Source organism: Apteryx rowi, unplaced genomic scaffold (assembly GCF_003343035.1).
Source record: "Apteryx rowi isolate R43461 unplaced genomic scaffold, aptRow1 scaffold_31, whole genome shotgun sequence".
NCBI classification, from domain to species: Eukaryota; Metazoa; Chordata; class Aves; order Apterygiformes; family Apterygidae; genus Apteryx; species Apteryx rowi.
In genome coordinates this window covers 484,864-509,779 of record NW_020449530.1, presented here as the reverse complement: position 1 = coordinate 509,779, position 24,916 = coordinate 484,864, and the positions used below count along the sequence as shown (strand labels likewise).

General features: G+C 37.4%; 1 protein-coding gene across 2 annotated transcripts in view; it reads right to left on the bottom strand.

Moving 5' to 3' along the window:
• EPS8 (epidermal growth factor receptor pathway substrate 8) overlaps positions 1-24,342 on the bottom strand; it is a 55,383-nt gene extending 31,041 nt beyond the window's left edge. Inside the window, exons 1-11 of one of the 2 annotated variants that reach the window (XM_026070379.1) lie at positions 24,251-24,312; positions 23,346-23,419; positions 14,613-14,663; positions 12,732-12,799; positions 10,561-10,722; positions 10,227-10,376; positions 7,838-7,920; positions 5,806-5,942; positions 3,949-4,022; positions 2,741-2,867; positions 2,163-2,251 (exon numbers count right to left, since the gene is read on the bottom strand). In XM_026070379.1, the coding sequence (XP_025926164.1) occupies positions 2,163-2,251; positions 2,741-2,867; positions 3,949-4,022; positions 5,806-5,942; positions 7,838-7,920; positions 10,227-10,376; positions 10,561-10,722; positions 12,732-12,799; positions 14,613-14,663; positions 23,346-23,419; positions 24,251-24,312 (1,077 nt within the window). Of the gene's footprint in view, positions 1-2,162; positions 2,252-2,740; positions 2,868-3,948; positions 4,023-5,805; positions 5,943-7,837; positions 7,921-10,226; positions 10,377-10,560; positions 10,723-12,731; positions 12,800-14,612; positions 14,664-23,345; positions 23,420-24,250 lie in introns of both variants that reach the window. The other variant, XM_026070380.1, reaches the window with a different exon arrangement.
• Positions 24,343-24,916: the final 574 nt, after the last annotated feature.

The following is a 24,916-nucleotide window of genomic DNA, read 5'->3' as shown; positions in this document are numbered from 1 at the left end:
ACAGATATTCTTTCATGCCACCATTGTTTACATGGAACATACTGCCCACTGCCAAGCTCCTCCAAGAAAATATATGCACAAAAAATTCATATACTTTCTCTGCTACAGCTTCTCTGAGGTTTCCTTTTATTCACTGATCACTCACTAGCCTGACAGACTCCAGAAGCATGAAGCACACCAGAATGTGTTTTAAGAAATATTATTAGCTTTCATTGCATTTTGCAGACTGTTCCTTGCACTCCTTTCAGCCTTAGTCTATTTTTACATTTAGCTTTCCAGGGTGTGTCTTCAAATGAAGAAATAAGAAGGATGTACTTTTACTTCTAATAACTTCCTATACATTGTTCTTCAGTCATACCAACTTTCTTTTGGTCTTTCTAAGTTTTTTTTTGACAGATGGCAGGCATTTTCTGTGAGTCTCCAGTATGGTGTTTTTAAATAGTTTCCATTCAACTGGCAAGGATCTTATTCTTTCAGCTGCCTCTTTTATTTTTAAACTAGATTCTTCATTTTACTTAGTTATTTATATTATTTAGTTTATTTAAAATAAAGCACCAGGAAGTGAAATTTCAGGATTTTGTGACTCCTGCAATGATGCTGAAGCAAAGCACTGTTACAGTGCACCTCTTCAAGAATAACATTAGAAAACAGGTCCTGAATTCTACTTAGCACCAAAACAAGAAATGCTTCTTCTCTTTAAGGTCCACAAAGCAGATAACAGCAGCATGTTTAAAACCAGGGCAGGGGGAACAGGGGGAAAAAAAAAAAACAAAAAACAAAAAACAAAAAACCCACACCTCAGCTTGATATTTGCTGGATAAATGTCAACTGTCCTATTACTGTTGTGCCTCTTGTATTGCAACTTATTTGGTCTCTGTAAACATTTAGTACAATATACTTGCACAGTGCACAGGAGATAAAGACTCAAAGGTACACAGGTTAGTCTTAGGTGAAAAACTAAATTAAATGCAGAATGCAGTAAGAAGTAATAATGAAGACATTTTAAGATTGCAAGCACTATTACCAAGATAACCAATTTCCCTGTTGGCCTAGCTCCCACAGCAACTGGAAGGGCCAGTCAGTATCCGGCAGGAAGTGCACTGAAGATGTCCCTCTGCTTGTTGAGGGCACATAACATGGCAGCAATGCGGACAGAGCCTTCTGGGGCCAGAGAGGTCCTGATTAATGAGAGCAACAAGCACCGAGAACCTGATGGGTGCAGCTGAATGAAACTAATTTAAGGCCACAGCTTGTGAAGCTGGCAAACATGCAAGAGAGCTGCCTGTGGTCCCAACAGACTTTCCTAGAAGTCTTTTTATATTTTAAACTCACATTTTGCAAGTAGAAAGATTTTAAAGAACAAGGATGCTGAAAGAGGGAGAAATATGATCCCCTAGTCACTAGCACCGTGCAGAGCCTTTAAGGAGCAGTCCCCCAAGAGCTGACCCGAAGGCCACCCTAGGCCAGAGGTCATCACTGCTGCTCTTGGTTCAGCTCCAAACAGACAGGAAAAAGGGAAAGGCCAAGACCAGTCACCTATCAGCTCAGCCATCTTCCTATTCGCTGGCCAAGGACCAAATGAGATTATATGTCCAAGTCCATCCACATTATTAAGAAGATATTTGTGGGTCTGCTTCTTTTTAAAGGGCAGCAGAGACCAAGACAACACAGGCCCTGGCTCCCAGTTCCCCGAAGGGTGTGAACACCTCTGCGCAGTTGGTAGCAGCAGGCCCACCAGATTTCTCTACACRGACAAGGCACCAGGAAAATTAGACAGAAGACATAGTTTGATAACTGCATTCCCAAAGACCAGATGAACTTCTGAAGTTCCCTCAGGGGAGTCAAAAACAAGACATTCCCACCACCTGGAGTATCAGGAATCTCCAAAGAAACCCAACTTAAAAATAACTACAAAGCAAATCTGTTGCATTATTCGTTCTCATTCTTCCTCCTCCTCTTCATCCTTCACTTTAGTTCCTCACTTCATACCAATGGGATGGACAGGGCTCTTAAAACATAGGAAAACTAAGGCAGCAAAACTGACACACAAATGAATTTGTAGCAGCAGGGAAAACAAAGATTATCTTATACCAACATCATTTACCCCAGGAAAAAATGTTGTAGCATGCCTCACAAAACCATATAGGTTAGCAGTTACTTACCACAAGATTGAAGCCATGCTTGAATTTTTGGAAGCAGTCAACAAACTCATCTGTAGGTGGTGGCTTTGCACGGAGAGTAAGAACTCCCTCTGGTGAACAAAATGAGAAAAATCATACATATATATGTAAAATTTAATTTCTATAAATATTGCAGATATATTAAACACAAAAATATTTATATTTTAGTTTTATATTTACTTCATTAAATATAAATTATGGATTTATGATTATTCTTTATATTTTATATAAACAAAATTAAATATTTAAGTATTTTGTATTTATATTAATTGTTGCAACTACTTAATACATTTACTGACTTACAGAATTTTGTAAATATAGAGCCATTACAACGAGCCATATTCTGGAGTCACATTTCTAATCAGTCACTCCCCACTGATTTCAGACAAATGTTTTTCATCAAGTTCTCTCTAAGAATATACTGCCTTGGATGTTTTTTGCTCAAAGTGAAACAAAATCGCTACCTCAATAAAAAAACACCACCACACAAAAAAATCACATTTACTAGCTACTTCAATGATTCTTAAAGAAACAGAATCTAGTGCAGTAAGAACTCCTACCGCCAGGTCCTTTCTTTTTACTTTTCTTAGTTTTCTTCCTCTTTGAAAGTTCCGCAAATGCTTCAGCAGCTTTTTGAAGTTTGGTAACAAAATACTCAATGTCATCCAAAATATGGTTCAGAATTTGCTATGAGAGAAAAGAAAAGTAGCAGTTTCTTTACTGAAACTGTAGCAGAAATACTCTAGGAATCAAAACGACTCTCAGACACCAGCAGCTTCTGTACAAAGTTAGTGCTAGAATATTGCATATTTAGATTCATTATGTGAACAAAACATTATGTAACTTTACACATTTGTAACATTTTAAAGCTTAGATTTTTCAAAACTCAGGACCACTAAGTTTTTAAAAGCACTGAGATTACTAAATTCAGATTTCAGTTACATTCATTCGCACACTACACATTCTCTACATATTACATTCATTCTACACATACACGCTACACATTACATTCATTCTCTCAAAGCACACGAAAAAAATCTGTTCTAGTAAATTGTCTGTGTAGGACAGCATTTTCCTAAATGGTACAACTTGATAATCTCTTTTAGTAGAAAGTATTAAGGTATTTGTTGAAATTCAGAATGTGATTTTGCAGGAGAAGTGCTCTTTGAAGAATTGTTTTCAAAGAGTAAGTGGAGGAGAAAAGGTGGCACCCTTAGGGAAAACACACACACATATCACTTCAGCAGGTTTCAGCATGCTTCCCTCAAGACCCTTTGATGTTGGTTATGGCAACATCAGAGTAGAAAAGGAGAAAGTTACAACTGATGACCAGGGCAGTATTCGACAGCGCGTACATCATGGGACCTGCTCAATATTGTTGTTCACAGGTCAGAGAAGGTTATGTTATGCATGTGCATGGCTACATTGGTCTTCGGAAATGACCATGTATTTATACTCCAGGTAAGTCTGACTAACTTGATGGAATTTAAGTTTATACGTGCAYAGCTTGATGAATTTGGTCTTCACAAAATTACTATTTATATTTCTAGTTCTTCACAACAGAAAACTTGACTAATGTCAATATTTTGTACTTATCTTAAAAACAAAACAAAACACACACCACRCACTTTCTATTCATTTTTAGGTCTACCACACAAAACACAGTCTGCCTGGAAAGCTTTGATCTGGAACTGAATTTCATATGTGGAAAAGTCTTCCCATGAGGTAAAACTGCAATGTTTCACAGACATTAAGCAATAGCACTTACAACATCTCTGTCAATCCTGGCTGCTATCATTTCTGCTGTTTCTTCATGGTCGTGGTACTGTCTTTGTTTTTCAACTGTGGAAAAAGGGGAGAAGGGAAAAAGACATCCATATAGGAAGAAATAGAAACCATGACTTTCTACACCGCTTATGCTTGAAACCATACTATCATACCACAGATGAAACTGTTTGCACCATTGCCTCTGAAAGGACCCTGCACAACCTGAAGAACTTGCACAGTAGTGCCTGATCCTGCCAAGCCTTACAAGTATGCTTAGGTATATGCATAAGTCAACTTATCTGCATAAATGAAGTTAACCACATGCATAAATGTGATACCAGGATCTCTATCAAAAGATTACAGCAGAAAGTGGCTGATTCTAAACACAAAGTAAGGAGAAATTATCCCATTTTGCAAAATATGCTAAAAGCAACTCCAGCAGAAGTAGGCAAGACAGAAACGCGTAGCTCTGACTTTAGACGGTGTTCAAAGAGGACAGTTTATAATTAAAAGGTAATAAGCAAAAAGTTGTAGGAATTGGTGCAGATTGACCAACTCTGGCACATCAACATAAGAGGTAACAATGTAATAAAACAGGTATTTCCAAATAACAATGGACAGAGTCAGTATCTTTTTATTTGAAAACACAAACGGTTAACGTCTTGAGAAATTGAGTTTTGCATTTTTAAGTCACCCTAAATGCTACTGTTGTTAATAGGAGCAATTTTTGTAAATATATCGTAGGAAAGATCCACATGAATGGAATAAAAGGAACTGTAGGAACTCAGGTCACCAACAGACCACTGATAAATAAAATCTTTCTAAAGCGAGCAAAAATCAAACAAAAGAAAAAAAAACAGCCTTTACTCAAGGTAGATGTAAAGCTGTAGGTTAGCAGATGAAAACATTCTGAATGTTACTGGTTTCTCTGAATATTTTTAATTGTTTTTTCTGCATAGTTTTGGACCTTGCTGAGTCATATTATAGCTTAATAAACCAAAAACAATTAAAACTTCATGATTAATGACATCTAATTCTAAAATTTTAGTATCTGTTATATAAAAAGAGGAAAGAAAAGGCCTCACCTGAACCAAGATTACTCCTTTAATACAGTCTGTTATACTGAAAGGAGCTTTATTGTTTCTAAAGAACATTAATCTATTTTTTCAAAAAGAAAAGAAAAGAAATGAAAAAGGTTTCCATTACAGATTAAAAAAAAATCAAAATGCTACCACATTCCTTGGTCGAGACTTTAAAAAACCAATGACCTAGTTTAGCCACACAGACCACTAAGAAGATAAATTAAAAAAATAAATAGTGCTGATCTCTAGTCAGCTTTTAATCCAGGTGATTATATTTTTTAGTTGTCTGAAATATCTGGCCTGCATTTGCCTAATTACTAAACACAGCATCATCAAATTCCTGGAGTTATGCTCAGTACAGAATTCTATGCACATTAGTATGTTTATGTAAAAGCCTGAGTTGAAATCCATAGCCCACCCCCCTATCCACCTAAACACAACTAAATGAAGCTCTGAAAAGAAATTCAGAAAACTGATAGCATGAGTAAATGACAAGACAGATTATGACAGAGAGGTCTTATTCCAGAGATCTGTTTCTCTAAGGCAATGGGGGCCCGGGGTACTTAAAACTAGACTGGGAGAATAATCCTGTCTCCTCTCAACAAGGATAGAGGGGCGACCGAGTAAAACCATTTCTGTATCTGGATTCAGTTACTGTAGTCTTTTTGAAAGTGTTTTTCCAAATCATTTTTATTATCTGGCATCACAGAAACCTACTTCCCAGAACAACCGTTTACCAGCGTGCGGCGCAAGAGCTGGCTCTCAGAAATACTCACACTCCCCCTGCTCGGCCGCCCATGCGGACCACGCCGCCACCCGGCTTCGCACGTCCACCTGGGTGACGGTCCCTGGTGGGACAGGGGCAGGTGCCCGTGGGGGTGGAGGGATGGTGCTGTCAGCTTTGGATATCATCCTAAGGGAAGAGAAGAAAGCCCAGAAGTGACACTTGAAGCAAAAACGCTCTATTTTCTAGTGCTTAATCAGAGAAGACAAGAAGGCTTTACAGGGACCTTTTCTACTAACCCATGCTATTGAGCATCCTATGGACTTTCACAGCCAGCAATACTTGAGTCCGTGGCATGTAAATATATTTGGCATAATGGGAAATCCACTTTGAGGAGGGAACAGCAAAATACACATCAATAAACCAAAACCTCCACCACTTAGCCAACTGGAAATCCCCAAGTAGTGCAACACGATGTCTAGAGAACTGGTAGACAGGTAAATTCAGTGACTCAAATTTAGTAGGTGCTGTTTTTAACCACCACATGCAGTTTAATGGCTGGACTTCTGTACTGTCTGGAAGTCTTCATTAGAAGTTACCATTTCACCATCACAAACTGATTATCTATTTCCTAAGACTGACAGATCGTCAACCAACTTTTTCTTAAAACTCAGCCAACACAAATGACTAAATTTACAGGCTGATTCTCCCTTTTAAATCAGCAGTCTGTTCATCCCATCTTGATGCAAATGTATGACTGTTCCCACCTGCTATTTTCCAGTATTTTTGCCCTATCTAGTTTTAAATACCATAATCAAAGAGGTCTTTGGAGTCATTCTGCAGCTTGATATCAACAGAGGGGGAAAAAAACCCTACAACTACCCCCCACCACACATCCACACACCCATCCCTTCCCCATGTCCCTATTTAACAGCAAGATCTTCAGCTTAAATTCTTCCCTTTACAACCCCATCTCAATTCATGGCATTCCACAACAACAAAAATACCAGATGCTATTTTGTCTTCGGACACTGAACAAGAAAATATCTCCTTCGGTTCCTTCCTCCAGTCTCCTGGGCAGCCTTCTTGGTATTTCCACATTTCCTACAACTTGTCAATAACCTTGCAGTAACTTGGTAATTCAATGTCAGGCTTATTGCCACATCTCCAAACCAGTTATGCCGGACTCATCTGGAAGGGAGTCGTTCCCTGTGACCTGATGCCCGCACATACACAATACTACAGTGAGTAACCAGCACTAAGTGGTCATGTACTATTGAGCTCTTGGCCTCAGAGTCCTCTGGGATGGATAGCTCAGATTAGTTCTCCCCAGATGTACCGACCTACATTCTTCCCCCAATTAAACTTCATTAGTTTCCTCGCACATCCGATGTGCTTGAGTACTTCTGGATTACCCCTTTGTGCTTATGCTTGATTTTTTTACAGCTCCACAAACAGTAAAGCGTACCTATTTAATTTCAAACTCATAGGTAAACTTAAGCTTGTGGTTGTTTATAGGAGTGTCTATCAGTATAAGAAAACTTAATGAGCTGTGCAGTGGARTTTAACAGGTAACTAGAAACATTTTTAAAACAATGATATTTTTACTTAATGATTTTTGTACAACAGAGGATTTTCCATATAGACCACAAAACTAAGCATTACAGAGATACTTTCAAGACACAGCTGCATACTAACCTTTCAACAAATTACCATTAACATTCAGTATCTAAAATACTTGTGCCCTTGTCTCTATGCCTCTCATTTCTTGAGGTTTTAAATTTTTTTGTTGGAGTTTTAAATTTTTATTTACCCATATGCAGAACTGAGACATACAACACTATTCTCTGGCAACTGGTATGTGTCAATTGCTCCAGTCACTAAGGAGGAATTAGAAAAGTTAAAAGTGGAAGTTATAAACTGAGAAAGCATGAGATAATTAAGTCAAGGCTGCTATAGCTGTTTTTGGAAGTATGTTGCTAATTACCAAAAAGAGCAAAAAACAGCAGACAGACTTGGAAAGCTTCTGACCACTGTAACAATATTTGGCAATCTTGCATACTGACAGGAAGTTAAGTTTTTACCTCAGTGTTTCAAGCCTTTTCTTCTGTTTTCCACTTTTGCTGTCACTGATTGCACTTTCAATATCTTCATGAATAAAGCTAGCCTAAAGAGACAGAGGCAGATACTATCAGTTATCAGCTAAGCTAACCAGATATGTGAAATAAATATCTCTTCAGGCACCTTTTTTAAAGTATCCTTAGATTCCAGAATCTCTTACCAAACCCACGTATCTAAACCTCTGGGATACATTATTTTATGCTGAACAGAACACAGAGGCACACAATGCTACTGTCTGGGAGTTGGTAATTTTGTCACTGTTCCAATCTAAAATGCCATCCTCAGATGAGTATGTCATCTGCATAGAAAGTTTGCCTGAAGAGTTGTAATTATCTCAAGTCAAAAACTATTGCATAAGCTGTTTTTCCCATCCACATACACCATTTTTGTTTTTGTCAAGCATGTCAGTGAAAGGCATAACTGAAACTACTACAGATAGTAGCAGTATTACAGATAAGCAAAATAAAGGATACTTTCTTCTACTACGAGTTAAGAAATAAAGATGAACTCTAATTTATCTTTGATTTTGTGGAAGACTAATTTTTCAAAGAGTTTCCTAATTTGTAGGTTCCTGCCTCTCAGTAACTGCAGTCTACCTCCACCAGTGATCCACAAGTAAGATTCTGATACATGTCTAACATTATTTTAATAGAACTTGCATTAAACAGGTCACAGCTTCTTGTGGGATTGAGAATGCTCTGTTACATGTCTTCAGCTGTCAGAGTAATTTCCTACGCAAGTTGTCAAAGCCCAAATCTGTCAGTGTCCAGGCTCACTCTACAAGGCCCACCTCTATCCAGGTCTCCTCATGGTGGAGGAGGAATACGTAACTTGTTGGGAGGACTATACAACTTCTGCTGGGACCAGAAGACTTTGTTGATTTTAGGATCTAAAGGGATTAAGGAACTTCTCAGGCTATAATGTATTATACCCCAGAATGTGGACCAGGAATATATTAGGTTTATAGAATTAATAAATAGATAAACTTCAGGGTATTTGAGGAATTTAAAAACAGAAGACCATRAATCATGCTCTTAATATTTATTGTTTAACAAAGTTTTAATTAGAAAATATTGATTTGTCAAAATATTATTGATTTTGACTAAATTTTTGTTGCAAAGGCTCCTGAGGTTCAATATAATTTCTGATCAAAAGCTGGAAGAAGTTRAGAAAGAAAGACCTAACATCTCAAGAACAGCTAAGCCCAATGAGTAGGCACAAAGCCTAGGGTATGGTCACAGGCTCAAAAAACAGCCCAGAAGAAATGGGGGATCCTGGACTTCAAGCTAGAGAGTTAGAATTATGTGCTCCATATTTTTATTTGTATACAGAGGAATAATTTCAAAAGAGGAGAGCCTGAAAACAGACAACCTTGGGAGACTGGTTCCAATCTGCCTTCAACCAGGATCCCTGCATTATTTAACATGCAGCAACCTGAATTCCCCCAGATCCCAATTTCCAGTGCAACAGCAAATTCAGTGCAGCTAGTCTCACAGTTAACCAGTCATCTTCACATCACTATCACTGAACCAATTTCAAAACAGTCATACAACATCATTAGCAATTTGTTGTTTTAAGTTAATAACTACAAAGAAGGAATTTAAAAACCCCATGAAATTATTGATCAGAATTTCAAGAAGTACCAATTATACAGTGTCATTAACAGAAATTAAGATTTGCAATCACAGAAATAGAGAAGTATTGCAAAACACATTCAAAAATTGTGTTTACTCTAGAAGTTTGAAGGAAATATTTTAAATCGGAGACAAATAATCCCTTTCCTTGTCTCGCCCTTCTTACAAATAGTATTTTCCTTTCAATTTTCTCTCCTGCAGGTCAGAGATACAGTGAGGTGGGCCTGAAGAGGAGGTTTAATAGCTCAGGCACACAAAGAACAGATAAAAGGGAAGGACTAGATAAGAGCTCAAGACTCAGGTGAGTGTTTTCCAGGTACTAAAATAAATTTCAGGTAATTCGAACTATTTTACAGCACTTTCTTCAGAAGTGTGAGTGCATAGCATATACATATTCCAGAGCTTTACTCATTTGCAAACCCAAATGAACCGCTAAAGAGCCCAAGAATCAATATTTACAGTAATGACATATTTGCACATGCACTAAGGATTCAGCTTAGTTAGATGACTCCTATCTTACAAGACATACTACACTACATTTACTAATATACTATAAGTGTTGGTATCATAAATACATTAAACAAAGCATATTTATCAGCACAAAAGAATAGAATTATCTTCTATGAATCAGTTTATTTGATTTTATCCATTTTACTTGCCAATTCATAAAATTTCCCCAATTCAAATAAGTCATAGCAGATCTCCATTACTATCTTACCTTAATCTCATCACACTGGAAAAGATGCAAATCTGGCTTGTTTTGGGTTGGTTCTTTACATACTAATGCAAGAATAGAATTGTAATTGCATGCATTCATCACAGCTTGGCAATGCTGAATTGTGCTTAAAGGAAAATTCTCCAGTTCATTCTGCAGGAAGAGAGAGAGGAAAAAAACCCTTAATATTCAGTATCCTGATCTCAGAAAAGCTGCATCAGTTAAACGGGAAAGTGATAATAAGCTAATTAAAATACCAAATCTCACATACATCATTTTTCTGCCTGTTCCCTTTTTCTCTCTCTCTGGAAATGAGACTGCCACTCACAGATCTTACCTTTGATTCCAAGTCCACCAAGCTGACAGCTTTGTCATCCACTTGAAGAATCATATCTTGAGTCCACACTTTGCCTTTAGCATCCAGCAATTTCAGCTTCCTTATTCCATCGTCTACTGTAATCATTGCCTCTTTTCGGTCCAAAACAAAGGTGGTCAAGTGCTAGTGAATGAGGGACACAAAAAATAAGTTTAATTTTTCCTTATCACTAGGCAGTATCAGCATTCAAATTGCCAGGAAACAGAATACAAATAATTCAATAATACAAATGAATAAAAGCACCTTTGTATATGACAAATATGTATATGACAGATCCTACCTGTCCCTATCCAACCCTATCAGTAAGCCATGGGGGAGGTTGTTTAGTCCATAATGTCATTTCAAGTCAACTGAGTTTTGTAACTCACTGTTTGTCATCCTCTATCATTTTCTCACTACAGTAAGTAGTTAGGCTTCTAGGCATATTCTGTCATGTTTCAGGTATCACAACTAGAATTAAATCCTGAATATTAATTATCTTTCTTGAGGAGTGAAAACCTGTCTCATTTGGCAAGCTGAATGCAGGAAGCAGCAACAGAAGCTTCCCAGCAACACCCTGCCAATGTACCTCCACCTCCGCCTGACCTGGAGCATAGCCATCTCTGTAGAGCCGCCAGCTGGCATGCTGATGGCAACCACGATAGGTTTGCATTTGACTGGGATACCTTATGGACAGGCCAGTTACTTGTTTCACACAGAGCACAGCAGAAATGTAGTATATTACCTACTTTTGCTCACTATCAACCTGGAATGGTCTCCAGAGGCAATTAATGGTCTAGAAGTTAAAGACCACCTCACAGGCATCACTTGAACTAGTCTCCCTACCATTATGATTTTGATCATTTCTCCTTCAAACATGTCAACCATGCAAGACAACCCATAAACTACTTCACTTTTATCCAGGCAAAAAATCCAGCTTCACATTTTTATTTAAGACCTAGATACACTTTTCCAAGCTGAAACAATTTTAATATATGCCTGCACACCTATCTTCTAAATAACTTGAAATAGAAAGAATTGAGTGTGCTTTCTTCTATTAGAGGATAACAGCACACTTCAGTAATGATGGACAAGAGAGTAGACACAAGCTGCATATGATCAAAGTATATAAAATAGTAAAGAGAAGCAAACTATACTGACTGTTCACACAGGAATGCTTACACTTCAAATACAAGTACTAATTTTTATGCTAGCAGAGTACCAAAACCATTATGTAGAAATGAAAGATAGGTAAAGACACAGACAATCAAAAGCAACACAAGTAATTCATTTGCAAGCTGATCATAGGACATAAGCAGCTTAAGTTAAGACTCTTCTGCACATGATTTAACAATTTATATCTAAATTTAAAACTCAGCAAAAAGGACCTGTGAATCTATGGCACTTGCAAGAGTCAGCTTAACCCATGATAGTGGTACTTAGTTTGACAGCAGCAAGAGAAAGCCTATCTCAAAGTAAGAATGCCTCAGCATTGCATTCAAAAGTGCATAACAGACTACATACAGGCACCCAGGCTTACTTTGCTGGATAGTTTAAATATACCTACTTCTAGATAGAATGTGACAGCAATATACAGTAATTCTGCAAAGCAGCTTAAGACAGAAAATCATATATTTTGCATTTCACATGGGGGAAGAATCTGTGCAGGCAGGATACATTTAACTGCTACCTAGTAGACTCTAACTGAGGTTTTAGGGGGTTAACACTCAGCTCTTTCTAAGCATTCTGGCATCTCTGATGATTATAACTGGCCAAAATATTCATTTTAAATATCATCCAGTGTGTCTCACCAACAGCACAGAGCTTTTCAGCTCTATCTCAGCCTTAGAACAAGACTGCTTCAAAGACTGGGCAGCATAACATGCTGAACTGTGATCCCATTGAGAAGTTCTGTCTGTTCGCCAAACTACGCACATCTCTGCTTATTTTCTACTACACGAAAATTTCAGCTCATTATGGCATAGCTATAGAATTTGATACATTTCAGTGTAATCTGTTCTGAAGTGACCTCAGGCTGGCAGGATGTTTTGGAAGAATATGCCTTCAAGCCTATGCAGCCTCAAAAATCACATTGGCAAAAAATCAGTGCATATAACTGAAAGGTCTAATCGGTATATTGCTCCTCCTCTCACCTCCACATGGTAGTGCGATGTTTCAGATACGCTGCTGGCACTGTCCCGTGCATAATTCTTTCTTTGTTCTAAAGAGGGGGCGAGAAAAGAAAGAATAATTATTCATCAAACTTTCTATCATGTTGCATTTTGGGTATTTCTCCAAGACACTTAAGACCAGTTGTATATATATGAAAGCAGAAGATGAGCGGTTGTTAATTTCTGTATTCCAAAAGAAAAACCTTCACCCCCACCACAGTCCTGCACAAGGATAATACTTACAGCAACAACAATAGAAGAGAGCCAGTAGGTGCAAACAACAGCTAGTATCTCTTCAGTAAGTCAGGACACAGGAGGGGAGCAGCACACCGATTGAAAATACTTCATTGTGAAGCCTGATTATTAAAATCACTGGCTTGCCACTTTGGCAGGAGTATGAAAACTAGTATCAGGCTTATTGTGTTTGTATGAATGCACTTTAAAATCAAAAGTATTCAGTTATACATACAATTCTCCTGTTAAACGTCAAAAACAACAAAACCACATACAAAACAAGCCTGATGCATCCTTTATTTCCTCCTAATGTATTCAATTTAATGAATTACTGATATATAAATATGCAGGGAAAGAAYGAAGGGGAAAGAAACCAAAAGCTGCAGTAGAGAAATACATGCTCAATATCTCTAAACGGAAATACTTTTCAGCTGAACAATACACAATGCTGCAAAATCAGAAACATCATTTGCCTTTTACTTTATACAATAGATTAATATCAAACCAGGAGGAAGGGAGGAAAGGGAAAATGCAAGCTGAGAACACAAAACCTCTACACCATAAAATAATGATTTTAGATGGATACTGAAGTAAGATTTTCAACTTCAGTTGAGACATATTTGAATGTGACATTTGGAGCCCCTCCCCTCCTCCCCATAATCACTGAAGTGCCCAATCTGAAAACACCAGGAATTTTGCYTTAGTAAGGAAGCAACTAGGAGATTTGGCTGAGAAAAGTCCAAGGGAATTCTGCAGTAGGTAAATTTTTCTCTTCTCAATTTCATGAAATATCTTCATTTCTGATTTTCAAGTAAAACGGGCTTTTTGATTTTATTTGGAAGGAAAGTATTGATATACATACAATATACATTAATTTCATCATACCCAGTTGGACTGCTCGGAAGAAAGCTACTTTTTGCAGGATTAAAAAATGCTAAATACTACCAAACACATGTTCTGTGATCTACAGAGGTCTCCAGTGAGGACACTAAAATCAACAGAAGTGTCCGCTGATCTCTGATAAAGGAAAAACAGAGGATCTTTTGTAATCAGAGTTCCTTTATACAAGAATTATACAGGTGCAGTAGCACCTCAATGCTTCACAAGCACAGGCTCCTGGCAAAGAAAGGAAGGCCCTCACTTAGAGATGTCACTTGTAGAAGTATTTGACACCTCTTAGAATCACACCCCACATTTCCTTACTTCTTGGTGCGCTTCATAAAAGACGATACAGTTCCTGAAATCCCTTCATGGCTTGAAGCCCACCACCAAGATGACAAGCGCCGCTCACAGAAGAGAGCCGTCCTGCTACCTTGCAGCAGCTACTCAGCTTGCTCTAGCGAGATATGTCTGCAGTACCCTCAGCCAATAGGAAAACACCATGAATTATCAGAATTTTGAACTAGGTACATGAACATATTAAAACAGATGCCTTAATTTTATTATCCATTATTTAGAAATCCCAGGGAAGAGGATCTGCATTATTTCCAGCTGTAACTAATATTTCTGCTTTTGCAGCATATTACTTACAATATTTTATTTGGTTTGTTTTTTTAAAAAACAATAGACACACACACATGCACACCCCCAACAAAATAGTCAATGAAGTAGTACTATTTGACTTGCTACCTTTCTTTTTTTGTTTGGATGATGATCTGAAGAAATAAACTCCATCTGTTCCTAACAAAACAAGGSAATTAAAAAGCAATATCTAGTTTAACCAAATACAATTATTTGCATCTCCAAGGGGACCAGTTAACGGACTTCTGGTATGGACTGTAAATGAACTATTAAATGCTGTCCAATAAGAAAGAAAACATGCTTTAAAAAAAGAAAGCCACATTTCCATTAACTGAATACATGACATATTGAGTTTTGATTATCTTTTTTGTATTTTTAAGTGAACAAGAGTAGTGTTTTTATGACACCAAAGTAAACCAGGATAAGATATTTTACATCCATTGTAAGGCTTATAAATCCCACAAATAATAACAGTTGGAGCTGTTTTTTAATAAAACAAGAAATACTGGCATATTTAGAGGCTACCAAAGAATTAAAAAGCAGAAAGTAACTTTTGCAAGAGATTCCATGCTCATATTCACAGAAATTCTGTCCCAGGTTAGGACAGAATATCCAAAAACATTTGTTGCACTGATTTACACGTCCTCTTCCACAGAACAGCACAGCACTCACAACAGACAAGACAACAGTTTTCAACAGACTATGTCTTGGAGGGAATGACAGTGTTTATATAAGAAATAGAGCTTTATGAACAATAATAAAAGTTGTGGTTGCCTAGACTTGACAGTCAAGGAGACTCCCTCAAGTTCTGCATCCTTAACAACAGAAAAGTAACAAGAACTTCATAAAAGCTGACAATGAGCAAAAATCCACAAGTGTCTATATTTATCAGCAAACAAGTATGATCACCACTCCAACAGCTGATGGTCCATATTGACTTTGGTGGCAATTCCCATTTACCTTTTTTTTTTTTTTTGGACAGATTTATGCAGGTGGAATATTTATTAGAACATGTCAGAAATCTGAGTTACCATTTGTTATCCTACAGGCTCTTCTACTAAAAACACTGTGTAATATATGTCACTCCTGGAGAATCCTATTTCTTGGAGTCCAAGAAAGTGATGCAATCTAAACTCTACAGTGAGGCATGGAAGCTAAAATGGGGAGAGTTCAAAGGCTTGTGGCAGCACTCCTTATCCCACTGGGTATTCTATCACTAAATAGAGATTAGAATTCTGAGATTTTACATGGATTTGTATAGTATTTGTTCTGATTATTACCATTAACAGAAAACATTGGTTGTGCCAGAAGTTTTCCATCCTTGGGGAAAAAAGTATTTTACAGAGAATCTCTAGCACGCCAGTTTCAGGGGTCAGATGCATCCCCAGTGTAAAGAAATGTGGTGGTGGGGAAAACAAGGAATGGAAAGGAAGAATATGGTACTGTTGGTAACAAAAAAGGAGGGAGGTGGAGAGGGCAGACCTCACACACTTAATTACTGCTCAGTGCTGCAATTTTCATGTGGTTTTGGACATGCGCCAGAAAGTACCTATAGCAGCTGTGAATGTTACCAACACCACTATAAAGGAGGGGAAGGCAGATACGGGTAACCTCTCTGTCTTGAAATTATTCACCCTTCAAAATTACCACATCTAGTAAATATATACAAGGATCATGGCAGAAGACACTAAAGTTAAATTCTGAATCACAATCTACAGGAAATGTGACCCAGAGAAATTTGTGCAGAATAAAATGTCAAGTAAACTCACAAGGCAGGGGACTATGGTTAAAAGCAGCACAGCATTTCACTCATTGCTACTCAACTTTCCAAATGAACACAAACATTGACTGACAGAAATTACTACCTCTTTCTGATGTGAACTGATGCTACTACTATGCACGTCTTTGTGAACTTATTCAACTTACCAGTCCTCAGGAATGGACCATGTTTCCAATTTCAAAAGGCTGTGAAAAGGTATTGATTTTATACCAAYTTTGGAAGCAGCCAAACATCAGAGAAAACAGAAAACAAACAAAAAAAAGTTTTAACCAAACACTTCTAGACAAGCAAAAATTACATGAGATCACAAATGGAAGGACTCAGCATTTTATCCTTGCCTCACTCCATTAAAAATTTGGTGCTCTTCCAATTATTTCTGTGGGGGAGCATTTCTTGCATTGGAAAGGCAAATTTGGAAATGTAACTATTCCACAGTTTCACAAAAAACATCAGGCTTGCATAAGGTCCCTTGAATTAGAGCTATGACCAGAACCCAACATAGCTAAAGGTACAGAGTCCTGTCTTGTCCATTTTGCCATGGGAAGAGGCTGTGGCTATAAGGCATATTAGAAAGCTGCTTAATAAACTCTACCATAGCATGATCTGTGCCACTGCCCAGTAGGAAGACCACACAGAAGAGCACCATAGCAAGACAAATTTAATTCTTTAGCTCAGGTAGAAAAAATTGTTACCAATAGCAAAAGATCTCAGGTTGGGTCTTCACAGATGACCTGAAGCACAGGTGGTGCTGGTTTGGGCTATGCTACCTTTATGTATAAATAAATTTTCAGTTCCAAGAGCCTAAAATAGAAATGAGGAATCCCAATGCCTGAACTTCCCCAATGTCTTACAAGTAACTGTATAGGCAAGTAACTGTATAGGCCAGATGTAATAAATATATCAGCACTCTGGTTATAATAGCATAAAGGATAATGGTGGATCCCACCTTCCTCTTTCAGCTAAATTGGAAACTCTCTGTACAATGACAAAAGGACTGAAAATCTGAAATCTGATGACAACCCATGCAGAGATGGATTAAAAGGCTTGCTTACAAGCTTTTTTTTTTTTTTTTTTTTTTTTTTTTAAAAGAGTCCTAGAGTAATGGTATAAATTATAACCACACATCATTAAGCAGAAAAGCAAAATATTTTGTTTACTACTGAATATTTATGGTTTGCTTTGGAGGGATGGCTGATACCCCTTTAAGAACATACTGCAGCAGGCAGAGAAGCTGAACCTGAGATGGAGAGCAAAGTGCAGATGTTACCAGCACATCCAGGGAGAAAGGTCAAAACTTGATTTAAAAGCAAATCTCATTATCAGAGGAGCAAACACTATCACTTACAGAGCATCTTGCCATCAATCTTTTCCCTGATAGCTATGTGGAATCAGCTAGCAGAGAAGGTGTCATGTTTGGGAGTCTATTGCCAGTTTAATTCATTTGTATATCAAATAATACAAAAATGTTATATGGATGGCTTCTTTCAATGAACTTGTTTATCTAGTCTATGATCTGCTTGTGATTTCTTGGAATTTATTACACTACAGTTCTTGCTCTGAATGAAGTATTTGAGCAACACAAAAATGCACATGCAATTTCACTGTTAGCACCTCATCACAACCAAGAGAGTTTAAAAACACAATTCATAAAACACCTGGTCTTCTCTGATGTGGTCTGGGGACAACTTTGGTAACACCTTTCAATTCTGTGCCTAATAATAATCTAAAAATTTAGCACACACCACCAGCTCGCTATGCCAAGAGATTCGAGCTGCTCCAGCATGTGTCACTCCCTGGCAAAGGCCCAGCGCAGCCCCGGTTCCCAGCACCAGCCGGTGCCACGTGTCTCCCTGGAAGCAGTGCCGCAGAAGACAGATGGAGAAGCTAGCACTAGAACAACAGGTGAGAGTATGAGCCAAAACCCATTTCAGACACAAAGATGAGGAATTAAATAGTGAAATAAACCCCACAAGAATATGGACAGGGCATCTCTCCCTTCAAGTTCAGGGAGAGATTTATCATGCAAGTTGAAAACATTTCATTTCAGGCAGGAAAGGAGTGAAAACAAAGAGATGGTTTGAGACAGGAAAAAAGGCAGTTGCAAGCAAGTTTTTGCGGCTCAGATAACCGCATCAGAGACAGTGACGGCTCCAGTCTAGTTTTTAATAAAAAACTGTCCATAACACCAAAAAAACTCCCACCTCCTTTCCCAATGGCACTGTGGTCAACCTTCTATCCGAAGACCAAAGGACCGAACACTCATGAATCATCATGAACTGGGACTCAACAGTTAAACTTCATGACATGACATATATTTTTTAAAAAATCTTCACTATGCTTGGAAAAAAATACATTCAAGATTGATTTGGTGACTTAGGAACCCAAATCCCATTTCCACTTGTTGATGTGGGTGGATAGGTGCTTTAATTCAATTGACGTTCAAAAGTCTTCCAGAAAAGGAGGCCTGTCATGGACAAAGTTTGCTGCTATCATTACACAGAGAGTCTTGACACAATTTATCAAAGCCAACAGCATAGTCATTTTACTTTTACTGTAAAATTTTATATAGGTATAAATAAAAAATATATAATCCAATACATAATCAGTGTATAATCAAATACACAAGTTTGCTATTACTAATATAAAATATTTATTGTTTTTAATGCGTTTTAAAAATTCCAATATCATTCAATGCTTCCCACTCCTCTTCTGACAGCACAAACAAAAATTCCAAAACATCACAAAAGAAGAAACATTGCAGACAGATGCAGCAGAATGGTAACAAGGCTGCTGAAAATAAAATATAACTGCCTTGCCTTTGAGAAAGGTTTCAAGTTTTTTTTGTTGTTGTTGTTGGGTTTTTTTTTTTTTTTTTTTTTTTTTTTTTTCTCCAGTTCATACATTTGGTGACACTGATGGCCTACTTCTTTATGCATACAAACCACAGCAGAAGCAGGAAAATGTGAAAACTCCACTCAAAAAGCTGTGCCAATATATCCTTACTCCAAGCTCCAGCATAATTGAGTCTTCTACTTCATTCAGTTCTTGGCAATTGCAATTACAGTTTTGTGACGTATCTACTAGCACTGGAAGTGAACCAAGATCAACAACTTATTTCACAGGAGCCACCATACAGTAGTTACATGGCAAGTAGTTTCAGTTAGTACCTGAATTCAATTAAGCAGTTCAGAAGTAAAAGGCTGTTTACCATCACATACTTCAAATTTAGCCACTTGTCCCCACCTTCTACTGACAGATGAATATTCCATAGCATGTTTGATATGAAAATGCTCTGATGTACCATTTTAGAAGTCCCTAAAGAACACGGTTAAGGCATTTTTACTGATACTACCACACTGTTCAAAACATATGCTTTTGAAGAATTATTATTAGCATGATACAAAATGAAAAAGTTAGAAAAGTGAAATGTATGTCATTCTCATGAACGAGTAATCTGCTAAAAAGACTTTTTAGCAAGATGCTTCTTGCTGGTTTCTGTTACCACCTACTATTTCTGTCAACACATGTAATCAGCTTGTCAAGTGAACCTGTACAGGATGCAGAAATTGCTGTTAAAAACTATCACTTCAGAATTTTGCTCAGTTACGGTTTCTGCCTTTAATACTATGTTAAGTGACTTCTATTTTTTTTAGCATACTGCTAAAACAAGGTAAGTCTAAACTTAGAATGGCTCATTTTCAACATCAGTTTTAAAAGACAAATGTTTGGAATAGTTTTTACTTCTGTCTTTGCAGAAATTTCTAAAAGTGAACCTTTACACTACTCTAGCATGGTGACTTCAGCCACCAAACCACATCAGCCTTCTCATACCACTCCACTTCTGAGAGGATACAAAGCCAGGAGACCTCCAATCTGCTTCATAGACTTTCAGCCTCATGGACCTCAAAGAAGTTCAAAAGCCAATAATACACACAAACAATACAGCAAAGTTCTCATATGCTAACAGGGGAGATGACCAATACCACCAAACCCAGAGCCTATATGGTATCCCTGCAAGAGCAAACTGTTGCAAAACAGCAAAACCTCTTGCTATGACTGCCCTAACCCAATGAGATCACAAAAACAGCTATTACAGTAGAACCACTCAAAATAGGAGAGGACACTAGTTATTCCTAACAGTGTTGCAATTACTAGCCACTGCTATTTGTCAGTTTTCTGGTTTATTAACCTGCAGAAGAGAGGGTAGATGCCAAAAGGGTGAGCAGGCTGGACTGAGGCATGAGGGCTTCTGCAGAGAACAGATGTTTTTACTGCAAACCTCATTCTTCCATTCCTATCAGTTTCATTGACTTTCAAAAGAGCTTTTGCAACATGCACAGATTTACACCACAGAACATCTCTCTGTCTTATCTCTGCTTAAATTTCCATTTACCAGCATGGCAGTCTGCAATGTGTATTCACAGTGGAGGTGGATGACCAGGGAACAGTGCAATTTGGCTGTCAAGGAACATAACTACATTGTGCCCCCACTGTGATATGGCCATAAGCTAGAGAATACAGTATATAGCCAAGACAAACAGTAGCATCTATAGTTGGCTAGTACAACAAAGTTTAGGCATTTTAAAGTAATATTACATCTGACAGAGACAGAAAAAGCCTGTTCAAAATGGTAGGCCAAACAGGGCTCCAAATAAGTTACGTCAAATCTAACTTCCTTGAAAACCACATGCCAAGCATCAATAATATTGCTGTAAATTCCTTTTCTGCTAACAGAGGATCAAGCTGAGAGTCAGGCAGGGGGAGACACAGGTCATGACCAGGGTTTCTCCTTCTATTCATTAAGCTGTTACTATTAATAGAATCAATCTATTATTATTAATAGCAGATAACTATTCACACAACACATTCACTTATTTACTCACACATCCACTCAGTTACCAGCCTGGAGCAACAGTTGGTAGGCCAACACAAGACAAATTAAGGTGAAAATGGTCTCCCATAGCATTTACTAAACTTGATTTGGAAACAGAATTTAAATTCAAGAAGGTTCTTCTGAAGGGAAAACTATTCCCATGGGGAACTAAAGAACACAACTAGGTGCCTGTCACCAGGTTGCACGGCAATGAACCAACAGACACAGAGAGGGCGGTCTTCTCAGTTACATTTAAACCTCTAAATCATTAGCTGAGCAAAACAAAAGAAAGAGGGTTCCTTCCTTCAGTTACACCAATATTGCGTGGATAATATTACAACATTGCAAAGGAACTAGTGTTCTTTAATGATTCATGTAGAACATGTTTACACTTCTTGTCCTATATTGTTAACGATGGAAGAATTTTTAGATTTAGGAGAAAACTAAAAATTCCTGCATCATTAACAGTATAGGATTGTATTTTAGTAATAAGGAGCACTGCAAACAACATAATGAATTACACCTCTAAACAGTTTCCAAAGTGATTTTTTTCCAAAACTATACAGTTTCCCAAACTTCTTCTGTAGAAGCTGGAATGCTCTGATTTTACACCTACAGAGAAATAGTAATGAATTCAGAGTGGTTGGTAGGGGCTTCATATCTTTAAGGTCAAACAGCAAAATTGATCTCAGAACATCCATACACTACCATTAACACGTTATCCATATGATTAATAGGATTGGGTCCTTAAACACATCTTAACTCGGTGTTCAATACTTTACTTAACATGTAAGAAACAAAGGTGTATCCTCAAAGGGGCTTACCCTCACCATTAATGCTGGCCAGAATGGCCCATGCTCCCACATCAGCATGGGTGGGCATTTAGATCCACACACAATCCAGAAATACCCAGCAGTCACAATGGCGAACGACTGCCCTTGACATCAAAACTCACTCATTGCTTGCTTGACACTTTTTACTCATAGTAAATGTCAAACAGGGGAAAAATACATTGGCTTGCTTTAAAAAATTTTTTACAAATGCGATTTTTTTTTCCTGTTCTGACATACGTTGACCGTATATAAGCATAATAGAGAATGTGGGACATATGTGAGAATACCAGTAGATAGCACTGAGACATGAGGAGAGCGCTCAAATCAAGTGCTTCACTTGCAGTGAAACTGAGGTTTCCTCCCTCTCCAGGTCTAGCAGCAAATATAGAAGCTTGCACTCAATACAGCACAAACACATAATTTCATACTTTCAGAAAGTGCAGTAATGATCTACAGTTGGCAATTAACAGCTGTAAAATCCATTTCCTTTTTCTGGAAGGCACATATTTAGTCACAACCAACTATCAGAGTATTGAAATGTAATATTACTTTAGAAATCAGGCAGTATACAGCTTATTCTGCCTTATTTTAATATTTATAAACTGAAAACAGTTCTTGGAAAAGATTTTCTTCTACACTGTTTACAGAAGGAAGAACCCAGGACACAGAAAGTTGAAATGACTTAAAGTTGTTGAACATCAGCACAGAACTACACCACAGGCCCGTGTCCTACTCACTAACCCATAATATGAGGGAGACTAAATATTGACCCTTTGGAACAAATTTCTTTACTGAATCTGTAGACCTTAAGTCCAATAAATAGTAATAACATCTTTTTTCTTCCTCTTAAGCCCTCTGTATTAAGCAGTAATTTTCTAAGCAATAAATAAGTGCAAAATTAAATTTGTGACACTAATACAAGATATTATTGTCACTTTGGATATCTGTTGCAAGGAACATTTAAACAATGTCACGAAACCCGCAGCAGAGCTAAGGACAGATCCCCTGACTGCCTTGTTCCCTAACCTAGCTGTCCCTTAGTGACTCTTGGCTATGGGATCACTCTCAGTTTTCTGATAAATACTTCATACATTGCTGCCTTAAAAATTAGCAGGTGGGAACTCTGTACTTAGTACATGGTCAAAACGTTTTCTAGGTCAGTTATAGCTTTAGTACAAATAAAATAATTTTGTTCTTTATTTGCACATATAAATATATATACATACACACACAAACACACATTTTTAGATTTGTATGTGACGTATTTGTACATAAAGTATTTCCACCATGACTTCATAACCAATACTTAAACAACAATTTTAACATAAAAGTTTAGAGACTTTATGTCACCTTACCGTAAAGAGCTTTTGCATTTGTTCTTGAACTCTGCTCCCTCTCTGCCTGAGCAAATGTTGGTGAGCCATAGCCACTGTAAGAAAACATTTCTGGTTAACTTGTCAATAGATGTATTTGCTACACAGATGCAGGCATTGAAAAAAACTTGCCATTATGTAGGCCTACATACACCTACAATATTACTAACAGAGATAATAATACTGAATATTTGTTCCACATCATGAATATAATGAAGCATGTTTCGCTTAGGCTGGAGGCCCTTCTGAGCGACTCTTTTGTTACATTAATAGAGCGCCATGCACAACGGGGGTGTGGTACACAAATAAATGCTACCATAATATCAATAATCAAAATCATTATCAAGTAATAACAATAAAGACTACGCCAAAGACTCCAGTTATGGTAGGATTTTGTCTTTTTCCTACATACACARGCTTTATTTGCCTTAAAAGTTTAAATTGCTTTTCATAAAAGACCTAAAAGGAGTACCATTGCCTACAACTAAACAAAAAGGCAATCCAACTTCCTTCTAGCACAACAACAAGAACGAGCCCCATCTTTGACAGAAAAAAATGCATTCTCTCAGTGCTAACCTTAAATATCTGAGGCATAAGATGACCTCTGTGAGTAATGTAGTAAGTATGCTATCGCTACAGCAGTATATTTTTTGTATGCCAGGTAATTCCATTCAGCAACATAGCTCAACACATTAATACAAAAATCAGTCAGATGATAGCTGACAGTTTGGTTACGTAGTTTGGAAACCGCACATTCTTTTACAGCAACTGCCTTCGTATTAGTCCAGTGATCTCTACTAATTATAGCTCGATCTGAAATGAAACCATAAAGAAGAAAATACAGAACTGTTTTGTCCTTAAAAGGAAAATTCAAGGCATAGCCTTACTTGATCTGAGGAAAATAACTTCCATATCCACCAGGAGGGGTGTTTGATATATGTCCATTCATTCTTATTGTCACTTACTGAAGGAAATGATCTGGGAAAAGAAACAGCAGCATATGAAATGAAATCTCTTAAAAGACAGAGGTTTAACACAGATGTAATACAAATCTAATCAGAAAATTATGGTTCATATGGGAAAGGAATTGCATCGACAAGCCCAATTGTTATTTGCATCATGGTAATGCCTTGAAGTCCTGTTATGGAACTGCCCCCAATTGCGATTTGATAGTTATTGCTTCAAATAATTTATAATTTAGTGAATTAAGTCATTATTATTGATGGAATGATCTTTAGGAACAGCTTTTCAAATGAAAGGCTGACTAGACAAAGAACAACATCTACTGCCCAAGTGAACAAGATGTTCCAAATGCCAACTTTAATAAACAAGCACGCTTGATTTTAATCCTCAATCAATTTAACTGAAACGAAACTTTTGAAAAGAATTTTTGACACCTTTCTTCTATAAAACATACCAGCTGAATTGCTAGAAAAACGTATTGTAACTAAACACAACTATTAGCACAAAGGGAAACTTGTTCAGCTACCGTGGGACAACAACCTATGTTGAAACAGTTAAAAGAGAGCATTGCCCCCTTAATATGTTAAAAT